The sequence below is a fragment of the Symphalangus syndactylus genome, chromosome 2 (genome assembly GCF_028878055.3).
Source record: "Symphalangus syndactylus isolate Jambi chromosome 2, NHGRI_mSymSyn1-v2.1_pri, whole genome shotgun sequence".
NCBI lineage: Eukaryota > Metazoa > Chordata > Mammalia > Primates > Hylobatidae > Symphalangus > Symphalangus syndactylus.
This window is the reverse complement of record NC_072424.2, coordinates 84369109-84388408: the sequence shown is the minus strand read 5'-3', so window position 1 is coordinate 84388408 and position 19300 is coordinate 84369109. Positions and strand designations below refer to the sequence as shown.

The following is a 19300-nucleotide window of genomic DNA, read 5'->3' as shown; positions in this document are numbered from 1 at the left end:
TTGTTGGCGTTCTTATTTGGTGAGTGCCTGTGAACCCAAATTTTTTTTCTAGCCATCCCTTTCAAACATTTTTCCAGATTAGATTATAAATTCCATGGTACAAGCTTTAAAAAATAAACACACCATTTTGGCCAGTAATTGATATAAAAATATCAGCACTTGGATTTGTCTGTAGTCAGTAGAAATTCCAGGTTTTTTCAAGCTGTTCCTTCACACCGGCTTTGCAGGTTGCTGTGGCACCTTCTATTTTACTAGCTTAAACTACTTTATTGTCTTTTTTGTTTTAGAGATGGGGTCTCGCTGTGTCACCCAGGCTGGAGTGCAGTGGCACAATCACAGCTCACTGCAGCCTTGACTTTAAGCAATTCTCCTTCTTCAGCCTCTCAAGTAGCTAGGACTACAGGTATGCACCACCACACCCAGCAATTTTTTTGTATTTTTAGTAGAGACAGTTTTGCCATGTTGCCCAGGCTGGTCTCAAACTCCTGGGCTTAAGTGATCCACCACGTCAGTCTCCCAAAGTTCTGGGATTACAGGCATGAACCACCCTGCTGGGCCTGATCGTCTTAATGTACAGTACTAAAACTTTCAGTGTATGGATGGATGTTGGCATGAAGAGATAATTTAAAGCTGGTTCCTTCTTGAATTCATCACTGAGCACCTTTCTAACTGGCCAAGGTTTCCTTTTTTGTTCCTCCACCATAATGTGGTCACCACAGCTCTTAAAGTTCTAAATCTCTTAGTGTCATATATAAAAATCTGGCTGGTGATTCATTTGTTTATGCCTTAATATTGAAAGGTGAGGGCAGAGTTTCTAACTTTTTAAAACCCTTACATCTTGCATAAGGATTAGGCCTCTTTTGGCAATTGAAACGTGCTTCTCCGAGGGCTTTTCCATGAAAATTGCAGCCTTCCAATGGAGCCCAAAGCTTGCCACTTTGATGTCAAATGTTTACATTTAGATCTCTCTCCAGTCAACCCATTGCAGTGTGCACTTTTGAATATTCATTTACGGTAAGTGTTTTTACTTCCTAATATACTCATCCTCAGTATTGCACCTGAAATGCTTGCTTGTAACTTTTGATGTAGACCTGTTTTGAGATTTCTGCTTTGTTTATTCCTGTTAGACACTCGTTTGGTAGCATGTATGTTAGATGTAGGCTTTTCTGTAGAATTGCTGGTCTGGTCTTACTACCGAGTTATTGCAAAAGAAAAAACAAATCTGATTTTCCAGGTGTAAATACCAGCTGCTCTTGACTTCCATCTGGAGCAGCCTCAGCTCTTTTCCTGGAGGGCTCCCAGGTGGTAGTGGGAGTAAAATACTTGAGCCAGGACCTCACTCATCCTCATTTCCACTCAGAAACTGTGGAGTTTGGAAAGAGAGTGGTCAGCAAAACTTTCTTGCTATTATACCAGCACCCCTCAAACCTGCTTCATCCTAATCAGACATTTGTTTCTAATCTGCTAGCTGACTCTCTTTGAAGGGTTAGATGAGGGCTACTGAATGGACTCTCAGATTTCATGAACATAGTTAACCAGAAGCAAGTTTATTTAAGAGATCAGTTCAGCACAGGCTACTGTAGGATGTCTTACCCCACCATATTGTAATGGTATGCACAAAAGGCCTAAAATCAGAGCTATACATTTAGGAACAAGACAGATATGTTGGATGCTGTTGTACATGCGCCAATAATATTTTAAAACAAGATAAACTATTCCAGTGACCATAATTGCCTACCATAGACTCCAGAGAAGATCAGCATTTTAGAATTAGAAACACACTTGAATAGATGGAAAAGAAACAAGTTGTTCTACCTGTGACAAGAGCACCAGTATTGAGTGATGAGGACAAAAAGAGGAAGAATATATTCAAGGAAATGTTTAGTACTTTTGTTCAAAGCTAGAACTCACTGTTTGAAGAGCAGCGTATGGGCTGGTGTCTTGTCAGTTGTTAAGCAGTTTGTTTGCATTCTTGAAATGCTTACTGCAGTTGAGGGTTCCAAGATTGCTTGAAGATTGATTTGACTCCGGTCAAATCATGAGTTCCAAGACTTGACCAGCAACATCCCTAGAGGTCTCTTTTCCTTCTCTTTCTGGGGATAATTAATTGCTGGTCATCCTCTTGAGCCTTTCACCCTCATTTAGTGGCTATAGTGCCCCCAAGACCTGAGGCTGTCCACCAACAGCTGTACCCCGAAGCATGGCTGTAGAACACTACAGGGAAGGCAGCTCCATGCAGGCCATGTGCAGATGCAGGTGGATAGGAGGGCAAGAAATTAGGCTAAAAAATGTGAGTTTAGCAAAAAAGTATGTAACATTGCTTCAGCACTTGTAGATGAGTAAGGATGGCTCATAAATTAGGTCATAATAGTGTTCCAGTAGCAGCTATAAGAAAGGCATTAAACAACACTCATTTGTGACATTCTTGGGCAGCCCATGGATGAGTTAAAATAATGCAAATCCTGGCTGGGCGCAGTGGCTCAGGCCTGTAATCCCAGCATTTTGGGAGGCTGAGGCGAGCGAATTGCTTGAGCCCAGAAGTTCAAGATCAGCCTAGGCAACATGATGAAACCCCACCTCTACAAAAAAAAAAAACCAAAAATTGGCTGGGCTTGGTGGTGTGTGCCTATAGTCCCAGCTACCTGGGAGGCTGAGGTGGGAGGATCACCTGAGCCTGGGGAGGTAGAGGCTGCAGTGAGCCATGATTGTGCCACTGCACTCCAGCCTGAGACCCTGTCTCAAAAAATAATAATTCAAATCCTACTAACAAATGTTACCAGACTTTGACATTAAATTTTTACAATGTATTAATTTTTAATATGAACTAAAGGAAAATAGTATTTTGTTTAGAGTTCGTTAAATGTGTGAATACCTAAGGCTTTCCCTTTGTGCTATGCAGCATATTTAAAGGTTCCAGAAAGTGTTTAAGGCCAAGAACCAAAATTACAGGCCTAATAAAGTATTTCTTCTCAGATGCTAAACAGTTCTCTACCTTTCAAACTTAACTTAAGCCTTTATCTTACCCTTTAAAGTGTAAGGGCTTTGTTAAAGTATTTCTTCTCAGATGCTAAACAGTTCTCTACCTTTCAAACTTAAGCCTTTATCTTACCCTTTAAAGTGTAAGGGCTTTGTAGGTCCACAAAGTTGGTAAATTTGTTCCAGTTCTCTCCTGTCACTATCTTTGGAAATAATTTAAAATGTACACAGTCTTGAAGTCTTGATATAACATTTTAAAAAATCACCCAACAGCTGCTAATTAGGCAACCTGTTTAAGCAGCTACCAAAAATGAAAGGCAAGAAATGAAAGGAGGACAAATTATTGGTTTAAAGCTATGATAGTCTTTTGAAACGATGAGTAAGTTCTCTGAGTCATGGCAGCATGATTTAAGGTTGAATTTAGAATCAATGAAGGAGGAGTCGATCCACTTTCCAGTTTGGTCTTCCATCAGCATTGTCCTTTTTAAGAAATAAGGTGGCTGGAAGGACCTCCAGAAGATTCTTCTTCCTTCTTTGTTCAGGTATATAGGACCATGGCTTCCCACACTTGTGTAAACTTCTCTTTGCTGACAGTGTTGAGGATAATGTGATTTTGATCATACTGTGTGCCCCCTAAAAGAAAGGAAAATAATAAAAGATGAATGTGCCCACGGTGAAGGGTCTGTAGCAGACACAATTCCCCTAACACCAGTACAGCAAAAGTAAGCAAGTAAACAAGGTGTAGAACTGCATGCCTCAAGGAGGCAAGGCAGGGAGGGAAGCCTGAGCCCCTGTGGGATGAGAGGGTCAACCTGTCATGGGTGAATCTGTCCAGATTCCACCATCGGGGCACCAGCACCTTCACACAGGACATCCTACCTCACGGGCTCCTTTTTCTACCCAGTTTTTAGGAGCTAGTCCACGGTCACTCTTACAATGTCTGAAATTCAAGGGAACTGGGAAAACTCGAGAGAAGGTAAACGGAGTAAAGAGACCAACATATATTTGGTAGTGAGATGGTGGATTCGAGACACCAGTGAGGAAAGAACAGGCAGTCCTGGCAGTGGTGGAAAGGTGGGAGGAATGGTTATCGGGGAACAGCGTTTGCATGAACAATGAAAATGGGCTGTATTAGGTCAAAGGGGAAGTTTGGATGACACCTGGAAGTACATAAAGGGACAGGGTAGCATTGTCACTAATGGGGAATCAATTGGTGGATAAAACTTCATAGCATTTAAGATGCTGAGTACCATTGTATTGTAAAACTATTATCATCTAACTCCCTGTTACCAGAATGTAAGATTTTCCAAAGGTGCTCACTGGATGTTTCAGATACTTTTGTGCTAAAAACAGCCTCACGGCTTCTTTCTTTGGAGACAGCCTCACGGCTTCTTTCTTTGGAGAAGTATCATTAACAAAAGGGTTATCTGATTTTTTTTTCCAGTGTAGAAGATCCCTTCAGATGGCTTATCCTTTTTTTAGCATAAACCTCAGCACCAAGGATGTATCAACAAAGACCCCATCAAAGTAAAAATCAGTGTATTTTGATGCCGGGAGTGACTGGTATTGAAAGCATGCTTCCTCCTCGGATCAAGAAGAAATAAACATTCTTTTCACCTTTGAAGCATTTACAAAATATGAAAAAAGTTTGAGAATTTACACAATAAATCTAGGTATTATAGTTGAGGAAGGAAATCGTCTCTTCTCTTGTGAGACACTGATTTATCATCACTGATAATCTACAGCCTCTACACAGCTAGAGGTATGGCTAGATGTACTATAGAATACAAGGGTGAGGCGCTTTGGGCCTTTATGTGTAAGTTTGTAGCAGCAGGGAAAAAACGTTTTCACTACCAGCAAACCCTACACTCTGCCGAGACAGAGACACACACAGCATAATACTCCACTGGAATTTCAGGAAGTATTAAAGTCACAATGTCTCTTTTCATTCTTCATTATTATAGTATGTTAAAATACTTTTTGTATGTTAAAATACTTTTTGTATTTTAAGAGTATCTTTTGTATTTTAAAAGTATCTTAAAATACTTTCATATAAATTCAGCTAGAATCATGAAGACTAGAAAGTTCTTGAGAAATAATTTGATCCATTCTCTTGCCTTTGGAAAGTATTTAAATTGTGCAGACTAAATGTTTTTTAAAGTGAACATGAATCAGCTTCCACTGTTGTTACAAGGTATGTGGTCTGGAATAATACATGAATGTCTACCAAAAGAATTCATTTCCCAAACACAGGGAGATGAGCTAGAAGACAGATGCGTGATCTAATAACTCTTAGGGCAATTTTAATACATAACAAATGGTTCAGTAGTTGTAGCTAATGGAAATCATGGTCTGCTAGTAAGTGCACCAACGAGAAGTGTTTATATTTTCCTTTGCATGGGGTGTGGGAGGTGCGGCGCTGCTCTCTCATGTCCACAAGATGGCACCATTCTCCCAGTCTGAGAAAATTCAGTTTTAACAAGGAATTAAGACTGTTGTAGCTAGCTGGGCGTGGTGGCAGGCACCTGTAATCCCAGCTACTCAGGAGGCTAAGGCAGGAGAATCGCTTGAACCCAGGAGGCGGAGGTTGCAGTGAGCCAAGATCGTATCACTGCACTCCAGCCTGGGCAACAGAGTGAGATTCCATCTCAAAAAAAAAAGGACTGTTGTTGCTACCGTACTAGATACTGAGATTTCACAAATATACAGGACATTATGCTTACTCAGCAGGCACTTGAGTAATTTATATAGTGTCATTTAGGAACGGGCTCTGGAGCTTTAAAAAGAAGTCTTAAGAAACCTAGAGTCCCACGGTTCATGTCAGAGCCAAGACGAGTCAGGTGTCTTTCCTTCTGGTCAGCTGCTAATGTAACAAGTCAGGGACATCCTGTGTGCCTAGCACATCTAGAACATAAACTGAAGCCAAGGAGGAGGGTTTTTTTTTTTCCCACTCTGGTGCCCTCCGTGTCTAGCACCGAGCCTGCCACATAGCGTGTACCCTGTGAATATATGTTGGAAGAGTAAGAGAAGAAAGCTCTAGCTAAGGATTATAGTGTTGTCCACCCTGGACATAGGAAGCAGATCACATTTGTAAAAAACAGGAAGGTTTGGTCAGATTTCCTTTGAGAACTAAATACCCTACTTTTTCTAACATTGCCTCAAAAACTCCATTTTTTCCAATTGAGTCACATTTCTTTGGTGTCTCTGGAGATTTTGAAACTCTTGTCAACACTGAAGCTCTCTAGTACAATAAAGTTTATCAAAATAAGAATAAAGGAAGATCTGCATAATTCTTAACTAGTTTGAACCTCAGGTTGATCATCTATAAAATGAGTATTTCACCTGTCTACATATTGACAAATCTGTTGTACCAAATGTAAGGTGAGGGAGTTGTACTATATGTTACTGTTCGGTTTCTGAATATTGCATTTATTTTCTTATATCCAAGGGTACTGCTTGCATTTTATATGATCTTTGTGGTCTCCATCCAGCCTGTAGTTGCAGTGCTTAGTTTGTGTTCCTTAAGTGCCCCCTTTAATGAAGGCAAAGGCATTGTTTGCCTCTGAGCATCTTTCCAACTTCTCAGATTCTGTGTGATTCTAAGTCCATTGTTTTAAGTGGGTTGGCCAAGCTACCTACCTGGAGATCATTCAGAAGTGACAGCCACTTTTGCTCCCCATACAGTTACCAAAGCCCCTGATGAAAATGTCCAGATTCATTCTCCATTATCCAGAAAAGTTGTTTTTTAAAAATCAGATTACAGCACTTTCTTTATCCCTACAACTTTTTTTTTTTTTTTTTTTTTTGAGACAAAGTCTTGCCCTGTCGCCCAGGCTGGAGTGCAGTGGCACAATCTTGGCTCAGTGCAACCTCCGCCTCCTGGGTTGACGCGATTCTCCTGCCTCAGCCTCCCAAATAGCTGGGACTACAGGTGCCCACCACCACACCCAGCTAATTTTTTGTATTTTTTAGTAGAGACGGGGTTTCACCATGTTAGCCAGGATGGTCTCGATCTCCTGACCTCGTCATCCGCCCACCAGGGCCTCCCAAAGTGCTGGGATTACAGGCGTGAGCCACCGTGCCCAGCTCCTTACCCCTACATCATAAACTTTAATGACAGCATTGGCCTAAATCCCTGATTAAAGTAAAATTGAGTCATTTTGTAGTGATGATTTAAAATAGAGTATGTAATATACTCATAAAAATTTTAAAAAAATTAATGGAGTATGTAATATGGTTACATTATCACCAGTTCGCTAAATTTACAAAACACAATTGTGCTGACTTTCCTGATAGGGAATAAAAAAATGCCCATTAATTTAAAGCAGAATTACCCCAGATGACATGAACACACCATCCGCGCCTGTCAATAGCAACACACTAGTTCACTGAGTTCCCACACAGAGGTTAGGTCATTCTTATGTTATTTTAAAATGACCATCAGTGGTTCTCTGGGTATGGGCCTCAGACCAGCAGCATTGGCAACACCTGGGAACTTGTCAGAAAAGGAATTCTCAGGCCCCACCCCAGACCTACAGACTCAGTCTCTGAGGATGTGGCCCCACAGTCTATTTTAACCTGCCCTCCAGGTGATTCTGATGCAAATAAAGTTTGAGGACCACCACCCTAAATTTATTCTCTCCCAAGCACCATCAATTCACTCCCTATTAGCTTCATTGAACACATGTTGCATTGAAATCCTGTGGGCTGTGTTAATTCCTTTGAGATCTTAGATCTTTTCAATGAAAGGTCACATGTATACATGAGAATCATCAGCTCTACTCAACTATGTGCAATCACGGCCTTTCAGCTTGTGATTTTTTAGCCTAACACTATTATAATAAAATAAATGTTTGAAGTCAGCCTATGGCCAGATTCTGGCCAAACTGGCCAACCCCTTTGAGCTTCTGGGTTTTTTTTTTTTTGTCTGTAAAACTGGGGAGAAGAGAAGAGGGAGAGGGGATAATGTAGACCTCGTAGGGCGGCTGTGAAGATGACAGGAGATGCTGTACTGAAAGTGGTTAGCACAGCAGCTGGCACACAGTAGGGGCTCTCTTACTGTTACTACTAATAATACATTCATCATTTTCAAAAGTTATGAATAGATTTTTCCCTAACTAAAAGACATACACATTACAATAAAGAAAATAAAGGAAGTGACCCTTACCTTTGATATCTAAAACTAAATTTGGCTTCAACTTGCTATAAATCCTGCCATCGGACTTCAAGCTCCAGAACTGGCTGTCAGCATTCTGGTCCAGGGCCAGGCCTAGCTTGGAGCCAGATGTTACCAGGCTGCCCACAATCGTCAGGCAGCAGTCTTCTGCTATCTGCTCAGTGGAAAAGACAAGATATCTTAAATATGTATCCAGCTGTAAGTCTCATAGCAATTATTTCTCTGGTTACATTGAGCTTTAAAATTATCTTAGTTCCTAGCTTCATTTACCCCACATGAGGCAGTTCGGACAATAAGTATTTATGCCGTTTATTTCAGATGACACGAATGATGGAAAAATCTCAATGTTTGTGCATCATAAGAGACTTCTGCCCTTTGCAAGACTATCTTACTAGTAGGGAAAGCCTCAGAACATTAGAACTGCCCATCATATTTTTCCCTGTCATAAATGACCATGATCCCAGGCAGGTTCTGTAGCTATATCGCCCTCTGACATCTCCACCTCTGCTTGGCCTGACCTTCCAGTATATGACTGCACCTCTAATTTTGTAGCACTGGGTGGCTAAAGAGTATTTTATCATTTTAAATCTCGGAATTGCGTTTATTAGCATTTGTCTTTCCTTCATGAGAATTAAAATTTTCTAAACAGGCATGCTTTCCAGCTATGAAAACAGAAAAATGCAGACTCACTAGAGGGTGTTTTAATGCAAAGATTTTATGAGCCCTTCCCTGAAGTGAATCTACCCTTAATATATAAATAATGTATGACAGTCATGTTCACATGCCATTAACAAAAATTACTGGCCAGGTACAGTGGTTCACAACTGTAATCCCAACACTTTGGGAGGCCAAGGTGAGAGGATCACTTGTGAGACCCTATCTCTACAGAAAAGTTTTACAAATTAGCCAGGTGTAGTGGCATGCACTTGTGGGCCCCAGCTACTCAGGAGGCTGAGGTGGGAGGATCCCTTGAGCCCAGGAGGTTGAAGCTACAGTGAGCTGTGATCGCACCACTACACTCCAGCCTGGGCAACAGAGCTAGACTCTGTCTCAAACACAAAAACAAAACAATGTTGCTATAAAAATGCCTGTTAAAAGTGTATTATTGTAGGCCAGGCACAGTGGCTCAGGCCTGTAATCCCAGCACTTTGGGAGGCCAAGGCAGGTGGATCACGAGGTCAGGAGATGGAGACCATCCTGGCCAACACGGTGAAACCCTGTCTCTACTAAAAATACAAAAAAGTTAGCTGGGCGTGGTGGCACATGCCTGTAGTCCCAGCTACTCGAGAGGCGGAAGCAGGAGAATCGCATGAACCTGGGAGGTAGAGGTTGAAGTGAGCCGAGATCATGCCACTGCACTCCAGCCTGGCGACAGAGCAAGACTCTGTCTAAAAAAAAATTAAAGTGTATTATTCTATATCGAGATGAAAGCACTGTGATAATCTAGGAGACTTTTTCTCATTGACCTATTGAATTCAAAGTTGTTAAATAACATCACTGAAATGTCTGTTAGAAATAACTGCTGAAAGGCACCATTTTCTTGGATTGTTTAAGACAATTCAAAGGCAGAAAGCTTCTTTTCATGATTCCATATTACAACTACTTCTGTTTCTCCTGCTAGTTCTTCTATGCATGTCCAAACAGTACTTCTGTTTACTGAAAGAATTCTCCCTCCAGCACAACAGATCCAATTAACGAGTTGTACTCCTTTTCGCAAGGCTGTGTTCCTTCTGCTGACTCACGGGGCACCAGGTTTTTTTTTTTTTTTAAAAGAAAATTAGGAGCCAACGGTCAAGCTCATACAATCAAGGAGTAAAAAAGTTTTATCTACCATAGAAGCATGAGCTTCTTTCATAAAAATCTTACTACAGTCAGCTTTTAAGTGTCTGTTAATAGTAGGAATGATGCAGGAAGGACATGGGCCATTTTCCAATTTACAACGTATGACACTTAGGAAATGGACTGTGTAGCACACAGAGGGATCTCTTTACCCTTCATCCCGTTCTGTGGATTTCCCTAAAACAAACCAAGAGTGATTTTTGTTGACAGGGCTGGAGCTTATAGTTTGTTTCTGTAACAGTTACATTAAGGAAAAAGGGAAGAATAACAAACACTTCCTTTTTCTACTACTATATAAAAATCAAGCATAGAAATAAATATTCTATTTTGAATCAGTGCTATATTTACCTTTCATTTTAAGTTCCTAGACTGGTTCTATCAGAGCTAGGATATACTGTCATGAAAAAAACAAATTCATTTCTGAAAATACTCCAGGAATTGTGAAATTGCATCTACTTGAAGAAAAGATCAAAAGCATATGAAAGGATGAGTCACCTCCTAGCAAAGGCATCACAGGCCCCCGTGGAATCCTAAAGCTCACCCTGCATTTGATGCATCCTTCTTGATAGATCCAAATCTGATCATCGGCCCCGACATCCTCCATGACCTGTATCCTCAGAAGCTTCAGATCCTCCAAGTTTCCATTGGTTGACATGAATAACCCTGTTGCTTTGTTTCGAAGTCTGAAATAAATTCGCTTCTAGAAGACAAAACCCCCAGCAGTCGTTATACCAGATGTGCTGCTGGAAGCACTGAACAAGCATGAATATCAGGAAGAATCCAAAGTGAGATATGGATTAAGGGTAATTACCATACTCAAGAGTCTCAGAGGTTTTAGATTTTCTCAATGGGAAGAGTTTGACAAAATGTCAAAGCGCCTGAGGCAGGGTGCCTGCCTGTGGATAACTGCGTTTGATGTTCAGTTTGATGGCATTCTGAAGCAGCCACACCTCTTAGCACCAGAAACTGAGCCCAGATTATTGGGGCGGGGAAGGAGTTTATGGGGTGAGGCCAATTATAAACTTTGAATTAAAAAATTGGATAAAAAGTTGGATTGCATTTACAAAAAAATTTCAGAGAAGAGTCTATACAGAGCATGGAGAAGAAGAAAATACCTGAACAAAAGGTCGTAGAGAACCTATTTGGCGACAGCCACTGAATTCATACCAATTAGGTACTTCTGCAGGTGACAATAGGAACTGTCGCCCTCTGTAACTGCCATATTCATAAGTAACCCATCTGAAAACAAAAATAACCACAGTAAGTGGCAATTTTCATTTGACAGTGGACCCCAATTACATTTATTTTTACAATGCTTTCCATTTCTAGACTGAACTATATACTTTTAACATACATTGGGGAGAAAATGAAGATCTTTTCTAGAACACTTAAAAGAAGTAATTTCTTGACAAATAGCAAATTTTTGTTACATGAGTACTTATGCCAAAAAGTTACATTCTTGAAGAGAAATAGGTAAGTTTTTTCCTCCATAAAGCAATGAAATACTGTCTTTTAGTGGATTCCTCAGTTCTTCCTGGGAACTATTCATAAAGCAGCTTCAGTTGTAATAATGGATCTTTTAAGTTGTTAATATTTCCAAAGCTCTTAGTAGGTGCTAAATAGGGTTAAATAATAAGTTTTGTCTGCAATGAGAGTAATCTTTGTTAAATCTAAAAAACTGCTAAGATACTCAGTTCCCTTCCGCTCAGGTGCAACTGCTGCACACCTGAGGAAGTATGGGTTTAAGCGCAGACTGGCATGGAAGCAGCCCAGCACCCTCCTCTCTTGCATATTACATCAAGGAAGAATGCACTCTAGCTTTAATCCTGGAACTTAAATCCTAGATAAAATTTTATCATCTTATCATAAAAACAAAATATTAAAACCTACTGCAAAAAAATCACCCATAATTCTACCACCCTAATATTCTATAACTTTTTTTTCCAGGTAGGTCTCACTCTGTTGCCCAGGCTGAAGGGGCAGTGGCCCGATCACAGCTCACTCAACCTCCTAGACTCAAGTGATCTCCCACCTTAGCCTCCTGAGTAGCTGGGACTACAGGTGCGCACCACCACACCCGGCTAATTTTTGTGTTTTCAATAGAGACAGGATTTCAACGCGTTGCCCAGGCTTGTCTGGAACTGCTGGGTTCCAGTGATCTGCCCGCTTTGACCTCCCAAAGTGCTAGGGTTACAGACGTGAGTCACTGCGCCCAGCTTCTGTGATATTTTTTTATTTTCTATTTTTTTTAGATGGAGTTTCACTCTTGTCACCCAGGCTGGACTGCACTGGTGTGATCTCAGCTCACTGCAACCTCCGCCTCCCGGGTTCAAGTGATTCTCCTGCCTCAGCCTCCTGAGTAGCTGGGATTACAGGGGCCCACCACCACACCTGGCTAGTTTTTGTATTTTTTAGCAGAGATGAGGTTTCACCATGTTGGCCAGGCTGGTCCTGAACTCCTGACCTCAGGTGATCCACCTGCCTTGCCCTCCCAAAGTGCTGGGATTACAGGCAGGAGCCACCGTGCCCAGCCTGGCCTGATTATTTTTTAAATAGATGTAGTCCACCCCAACATCTGTTGTACACAGGTAGACCATACCTATTGTTTTTGTGAATAAAAGAAAAATACTTTCTTAAAAACATGTATTACATTGATGGTACTCATTCATTTTTATATCTTATTCAAGAATTTTCGAAGTTGAGGGGAAAAAATCTTTCCAAGTTGACCTTTAATCATTTGTATAACATCTGCCAGTCATTCCCAGCTAAAGGAAAATCTCAACCCTGAGCTCCAAAATCAGAGGACTTGCTCTTTTTTAAAGGGATAAGTAAAGTCAGCTCTTTCTTACTTGCTAGACTATGAGAGGTGTTAAAGACAAAGTCCTTACCTTAAATAAACTAAAAATCTGGATAATGAAATAAAAAATGCTTTACATATGACTTTTCTACAAAGGTGTATAATTATTAACCATTACAGAAAGAGAGGGTATATGTCAATTAGTTTAAGATAATGTAAGAGAGGGAGAAATCTGATCAATTTTTTTTTTTTTTAATTAAGATAGGGTCTTGCTCTGTCACTCAGACTGCAGTACAGTGGCATGAACACGGCTCACTGCAGCCTCAACCTACTGTGCTCAAGTGATCCTTCGGCCTCAGCCTCCCATGTAGCTGGGACCACAGGCATGTGCCACGACACCTGGCTAATTTTTAAATTTTTGGTAGAGATGGGGTCTCACTTTGTTGCCCAGGCTTTTCTTGAACCCCTGAATTCAAATGATCCTTCTACCTCGGCCTCCTAAAGTGTTGGGAGTACAGGCGTGAGCCACTGTGCCCAGCCCAAACTTGATTTTTAAAATGATCTATTTTATTGAGTCAACAAGTAGGTAACTCACATGCCACCAATAACCTGAACAGAGCGTATTTGCGTGTTGAATCCCAGGGATCGGAGATTGACAGTTTCTGCATTAAATTCAATCTTTTTTCCTTTGAAGTCTTCTCTTTCAAAGAGAATAATTGTTGGTTCAGAAAATTCCTGTTGAGGAACAAAAACAATGTTCTGTTATTCATCTTTGTTAATAATTCAAACTTATGTGAAAATCATCTTGTTACAAGGACAAAGCACAAAAAATCTGCTAGATTTGGCCTTTCCATAAACTCCTTTTCCAAGGGAGCCTGGACGTTTATATACTCCAAGCTAGAGAGAAAGCACAGAGGGGCAGTTAGTTTCTCCATTGCATAGGAAGGCAGGTAAATACAAAGTTTGTAAAAGAGGACAAAAAAAAGAGAAATGAGTATATGCTGGGAATATCAACACTTCTGACGGCATTTATTTTTGACTTAGCCATTTTCACTGGGACAAGGAGGGGCTGGAAAGTCATGGACATAAATGTTGAGGGTCAGAGGGCTGTGGCATCTGATGTTTCGTCGCTTAGTGTACAGTGGTATTGCCTAATCAGGGAACCTTCCTCTTGTATGTATTTTCAAATGTCTTTTTTTTTTTTCTGTTCATCACTAAGACAATGATTCTGTGTACTCATGCTCCCAAACTTTCCTGTAGGAATCATTGTCAGGAGGAGAGAAAAAAAAACAACAGGATGGAAGCTCTATGTTCAAACTGTCAATCATTTTAAAGAGGACAACAGCACAAACGTTCACTGTTCAGCAAAATGAAAAGTTGGCAGCTTATGCCTGTTTTTTCAAATTATAGACACTTTTGATTCTACATTAATCTCTAATGGTAATACTGCTAAGATCATAAATGATGCATTAAAAAGCATGTGGGAGGCCAGGCACGGTGGCTTACGCCTGTCATCCCAGCACTTTGGGAGGCCGAGGTGGGCGGATCACTTGAGGTCAGGAGTTTGAGATCAGCCTGGCAACAGGGTGAAACCCCATCTCTACTAAAAATACAAAAACAAAACAAACAAACAAAAAAATTAGTCGGGCGTGGTGGTGCGTGCTTGTAATCCCAGCTACTTTGGAGGCTGAGTGAGAGACTAGAGAATCACTTGAACCTGGGAGGCAGAGGTTGCAGTGAGTCAAGATCACGCCACTGCCCTCCAGCCTGGGCAGCTGAGTGAGACTCCATTTCAAAAAAAAAAAAAGCATGTGGGGATTACAATTTTTTCCCTATCCTGCTTAAAGTTTGTGGAAAGGGTGCGGTACCTTACTGCTTCATTTATGTGGGTGTGTCCTGACTTGTAAAAAAAGATTTTGTCCATCAGTAAACAGAGCATGTTCGTGTGTAGAAGTAGTTTGTATGGTCTAGGAATTAGTTTATATAAAACATACACGGAGGAAAGAAGACAAAAATTATAGTAGTATTACTACCTTGCACTTTTATTGCACTTTTGAGATGGCATGCCCAAAAATGTTCTAAACACTTTAGTATTAAAAAGCAATTAAATAAGGCCGGGCGCGGTGGCTCAAGCCTGTAATCCCAGCACTTTGGGAGGCCGAGGCGGGCGGATCACGAGGTCAGGAGATCGAGACCATCCTGGCTAACACGGTGAAACCCTGTCTCTACTAAAAATACAAAAAATTAGCCGGGCGTGTTGGCGGGCGCCTGTAGTCCCAGCTCCTCGGGAGGCTGAGGCAGGAGAATGGCCTGAACCCGGGAGGCGGAGCTTGCAGTGAGCCGAGATCGCGCCACTGCACTCCAGCCTGGGTGACACAGCAAGACTCCGTCTCAAAAAAAAAAAAAAAAAAAAAAAGCAATTAAATAATTTTGAAGTAGTAAGTCACAAAGATATGTAGTCTTCATATGGGTAAAACATTCATTTCCTCACAATTAAAACATAAAAAGATGTCATCTATAGCCTCAGAGTGTTGTGAGCATAGTTGTGGTTGAGGGAAGGCATTGAAATTTTCAAATACATACTTGTAGGTAGCTTTTAGAATCCTAGGCAGAATAACAATCAAAGTCTTATTTCATTAGTTGTAAGCTAGTGAATCTTACTACCTCATTTCATGTTTCATTGTTACTATTTTCATGTCTCAGTAGCATTTTTGCTATTTAAACAGGCAGGCAGGGATGAGATGAAAACCAACTCACATATGTTTTTCCTACTTTTAAAACTAAAATGACCAACTACGTGTGTTTAAAGCTTTTTATGAGAAAGCAGTTACCAAAAACTAATAAAAATGTCAGAAATGACGGATACTTCCAGACTTTAATATCTGAACATGATCTTGCAGTTTTGTTCTATTGAATATTACTTCCACTACATCAAACTGAAAGATTTCTGTCCAAAAGAGGGCACTATAATCTGGATTAGCACATAGTGACAAACTGGGAGAAGTCTTTTGATTGCAAATCTCTAAAATACGGAATAATAATAGACTAAAAACCTATAAGGAATTTCTTCAATAATAACAACCAAAGATAGAGGAAGCCAAATTGTGAAGGATACAATACACAATTCGCTGAATAGAAAATGCAAATTATAAATAAGAGATACCAGCCTCACTAATAGTGAAATACAGATTAACCCAACAACAACATAATGCTTTCTGCTCATTCTATCAAGTTGACAAAAATTAGAATGAGAGAATATTCAGTAATGGCAACAATGTGTACTGCTGGTGGGAGTCTCAAGTGGTGGGATCTGGCAGTACTGAATGAAACTGCCTATTCTTCCATGTGAAATCCAGTAATTCTACTCCTAATGTATAGTCCCAAGAGACTCCCACACAGGTCCGTAGGGATATGCATATGAGGATTAAGTGAGTAAAACAGAGTGGTGGAAAACGTGTACCAGTTAGAATCAATAAACTAGATGTACACAGAGCCAAATGGACAGTTCCATCTCCAAGCCCTTAACTAACTTTAAGAGCAGGTTCTACCGGCTGGTTACCTCACTCTGACCATCAGCTATGTGAGGCATACATTTCTGCAACAGTATTCACAATGACATACTTACAACATCTATAAAACGAAGAGACTTGAAAGTTGCTCCAGGCAGGCATCCCATTGCAGACAGACAAGGATAATGGCCTTCTTCCAATACGTATTGATTACCAGTGAAATTTTCTCCATCATATACAACCCAGCTACAATGGGAAAAACCACACACATGCACAGAGTATGCAACTTGAGCACCCCTATTCAAGAAGTCTCATTTTTAGAAGTGGCCTGCTATAAAATAAACACAATGCTTGTGGCAAACAGAGTTCTTTCTTCAAAAATATTTGGATATTTTTGTTGCATTTCTGCTTGTGGCAAATTAATATTCATAATAAGTCAGTTAACTTTGCATTTGGGAAATAAGCTTCTTTCTCCATGTTCTTTCTGACTTCCCCAGCCTCCAGCCTTCCTTGCTCTTCTCATGGGTGCCACCCTTTGCCCGCCAGTGGAGCTTCAAGCCCTCAAGTCCTCTTTGAATAATCCTTCTTCAAGCTTTGTGACTAGTTCATCACCAAGGCCTATTGATTTGGTCTAGTGATTTCCTTCCAAAATTTCTCGTACACTCCTCATCCTCATTTCTAATACCTCTGCACTGGGCCAGGAGTCAAAATACTATATTGACTTAGACAAGTCACTTAGCCTCTCTGGTATCAACATTATTCATAAAATGGTGATTTGCCATGCTTCCATAGAAGTTTGTGGGTTTTTTTTTTTTTTCCTTTTTCTTTTCTTTTGGCGGCGGGGAGACAGAATCTTGCTCTGTCACCCAGGCTGGAGTGCAGTGGCATGATCTCGGCTCACTGCAACCTCCGCCTCCCGGGTTCAAGCAATTCTTCTGCCTCATCCTCCTGAGTAGCTGGGACTACAGGTACATGCCACCACACCTGGCTAATTTTTGTATTTTTAGTAGAGACGGGGTTTCACCATATTGGCCAGGCTGGTCTTGAAATCCTGACCTCGTGATCCGCCCGCCTCGGCCTCCCAAAGTGCTGGGATTACAGGTGTGAGTCACTGTGCCCGGCCCTGTTGTTGTTTTTAACCCAACAAATGCCTTTTGAGGATTGTGTGTCAGGTACTTTTCTATTGCTGGGGATACAGCAGAGAACCAAAGTCCCTGCTCTCCTGAAGTTAATACTCTAGTGAGCTGAGACAGGTAATTTTCAACATGCACAGGACTGCTGGTCATAAATGAAGCAGGCAGGGGATAAAGAGGAGTGGGGATGTGGTAGTGGTATGTCCAACAAACTAGGAAGCTTTACTGTCCATCTATGTATTTGCTTTTTTTGTTTTTTCCTGAGACAGAGTCTTGCTCTATTGCCCAGGCTAGAGGGCAGTGCTATGATCTCAACTTACTGCAACCTCTGCCTCCCAGGTTCAAGCAATTCTCCTGCCTCAGCCTCCCAAGTAGCTGGGATTACAGATGTGTCACCATGCCCGGCTAATTTTTGTATTTTTAGTAAAGACAGCGTTTTGCCATGATGGCCAGGCTGGTCTCGATCTCCTGACCTCAAGTGATCTGCCTGCCTCGGCCTCCCTAAGTGTTGGGATTACAGGCATGAGCCACTGCACCCGGCCTCCATCTGTGTATTTGAATGCAAAGTCAGTGCTTTTTTGCTGTGCAGTACTAAAGGATAGGATAGCATTATTTCAACCATAAAGAACCACATGATATGTAACTACTATTATTAAGTGACTTAAATCCTCAACACCTCTTGCACAGATTGCTCCAAGGCTTTCCTGACTGAGTTTCCCTGACCCTGGGCTCTCCCCTCTCCATAAAGCTTTTGTACAAGGATTGTTTCAGCATGGCACTTTGAGCCCACTGCCTTTGCCCTGAGTCTTGTGTTTCCCGTGGAAGCCATCTAAACTCAGTGTGCTCAGCTTTGCTTCTCCTCCCAGTACAAAGGCCTCCCAGCAAGCCGGACTGGTGTGCTCCCTGATTTGCATGTCCACCAGCTCCACTCCAGTGTGCACTTTCTACCTTCCTGTTAATGCAGAGTGCCGATCCTGTCCTTTAAACAATCCACCTTGGGAGGTACCTTGGATTAACTAGAGCCCAACTCTCCCTTTCTAGATGATGGAAAGACATACAGAGTAAAGAATCTGCTCTGAATTCCATTACACAATGCGATGATCTTCAGCTTCTCCAACCAACCCGAAGCCCGCGAGCTCTGGCGTCTGGTTCTCAGATGTCGCGAAGCACGCCATGGGACTAAGATGGTGGTTTCACATAGTGCCAAGCACCTAACAGGCATCACTAAATACTTGCTGATGTGTGAATTCTGTTTTACTCCCGTGATTCAGCTCTGCCAGGCCATCGTTTTACTTACCTGCCTCCTGAAACTCTGCAAGACTTGGTAGAAAATGAATCATCAATTTGACTTGTTGTTTCTTCAAAACTTTGACTGTGACCTTGAAACTGTGGTTCTGAAAACAAGTGAATCTTTGAAAAAGTAAACAGAAACACATAAAATTATTTTCCTAAACACATGAACTAATTTAGCCTTTGAAATGATGACCTAAACATGACCTGTTGACTTTTGTTACAGTAAACTGGTATGAATTTTATAAATCCTTTAATTTTCCATGTCTACATTCATGATCAATTAGAAACATGTTAGCTGCACCATTCATGACTATTTAATTCAGAGACATCAAAGTAAAATGCAACAACAGAGGTAACTTTCTATAGAACACCCTGTTGTGAAGCCGTGAGGCATTTTAAAGCTTTATTGTGGCCAGAAATCATTGTTCATCAGTTCTAACATTAACAACAAACAGTATTTTGGAAAGACATAGTGTAGTTTTCTTCCTTCTCAATGGAAGATACTTGCTGACTTATCAGAATCCTGTAAATGCCAATAAAGGAGGCTATAGTGGTGTTTGTTCCTCTATAATTATGG

At 41.0% G+C, this 19300-nt stretch overlaps 1 protein-coding gene across 1 annotated transcript in view; it reads right to left on the bottom strand.

Annotated features, from left to right (window-relative positions):
- Positions 1 to 1526: 1526 nt before the first annotated feature.
- Positions 1527 to 19300, bottom strand: part of CRYBG1 (crystallin beta-gamma domain containing 1) — a 212056-nt gene continuing 194282 nt past the window's right edge. The window contains exons 16-22 of the mRNA XM_055260353.2: positions 18728 to 18840; positions 16414 to 16543; positions 13384 to 13523; positions 11107 to 11230; positions 10533 to 10691; positions 8144 to 8306; positions 1527 to 3609 (exon numbers count right to left, since the gene is read on the bottom strand). Of these exons, the coding sequence (XP_055116328.2) occupies positions 3515 to 3609; positions 8144 to 8306; positions 10533 to 10691; positions 11107 to 11230; positions 13384 to 13523; positions 16414 to 16543; positions 18728 to 18840 (924 nt within the window). The 3' untranslated portion in view covers positions 1527 to 3514. The remainder of the gene's footprint in view (positions 3610 to 8143; positions 8307 to 10532; positions 10692 to 11106; positions 11231 to 13383; positions 13524 to 16413; positions 16544 to 18727; positions 18841 to 19300) is intronic.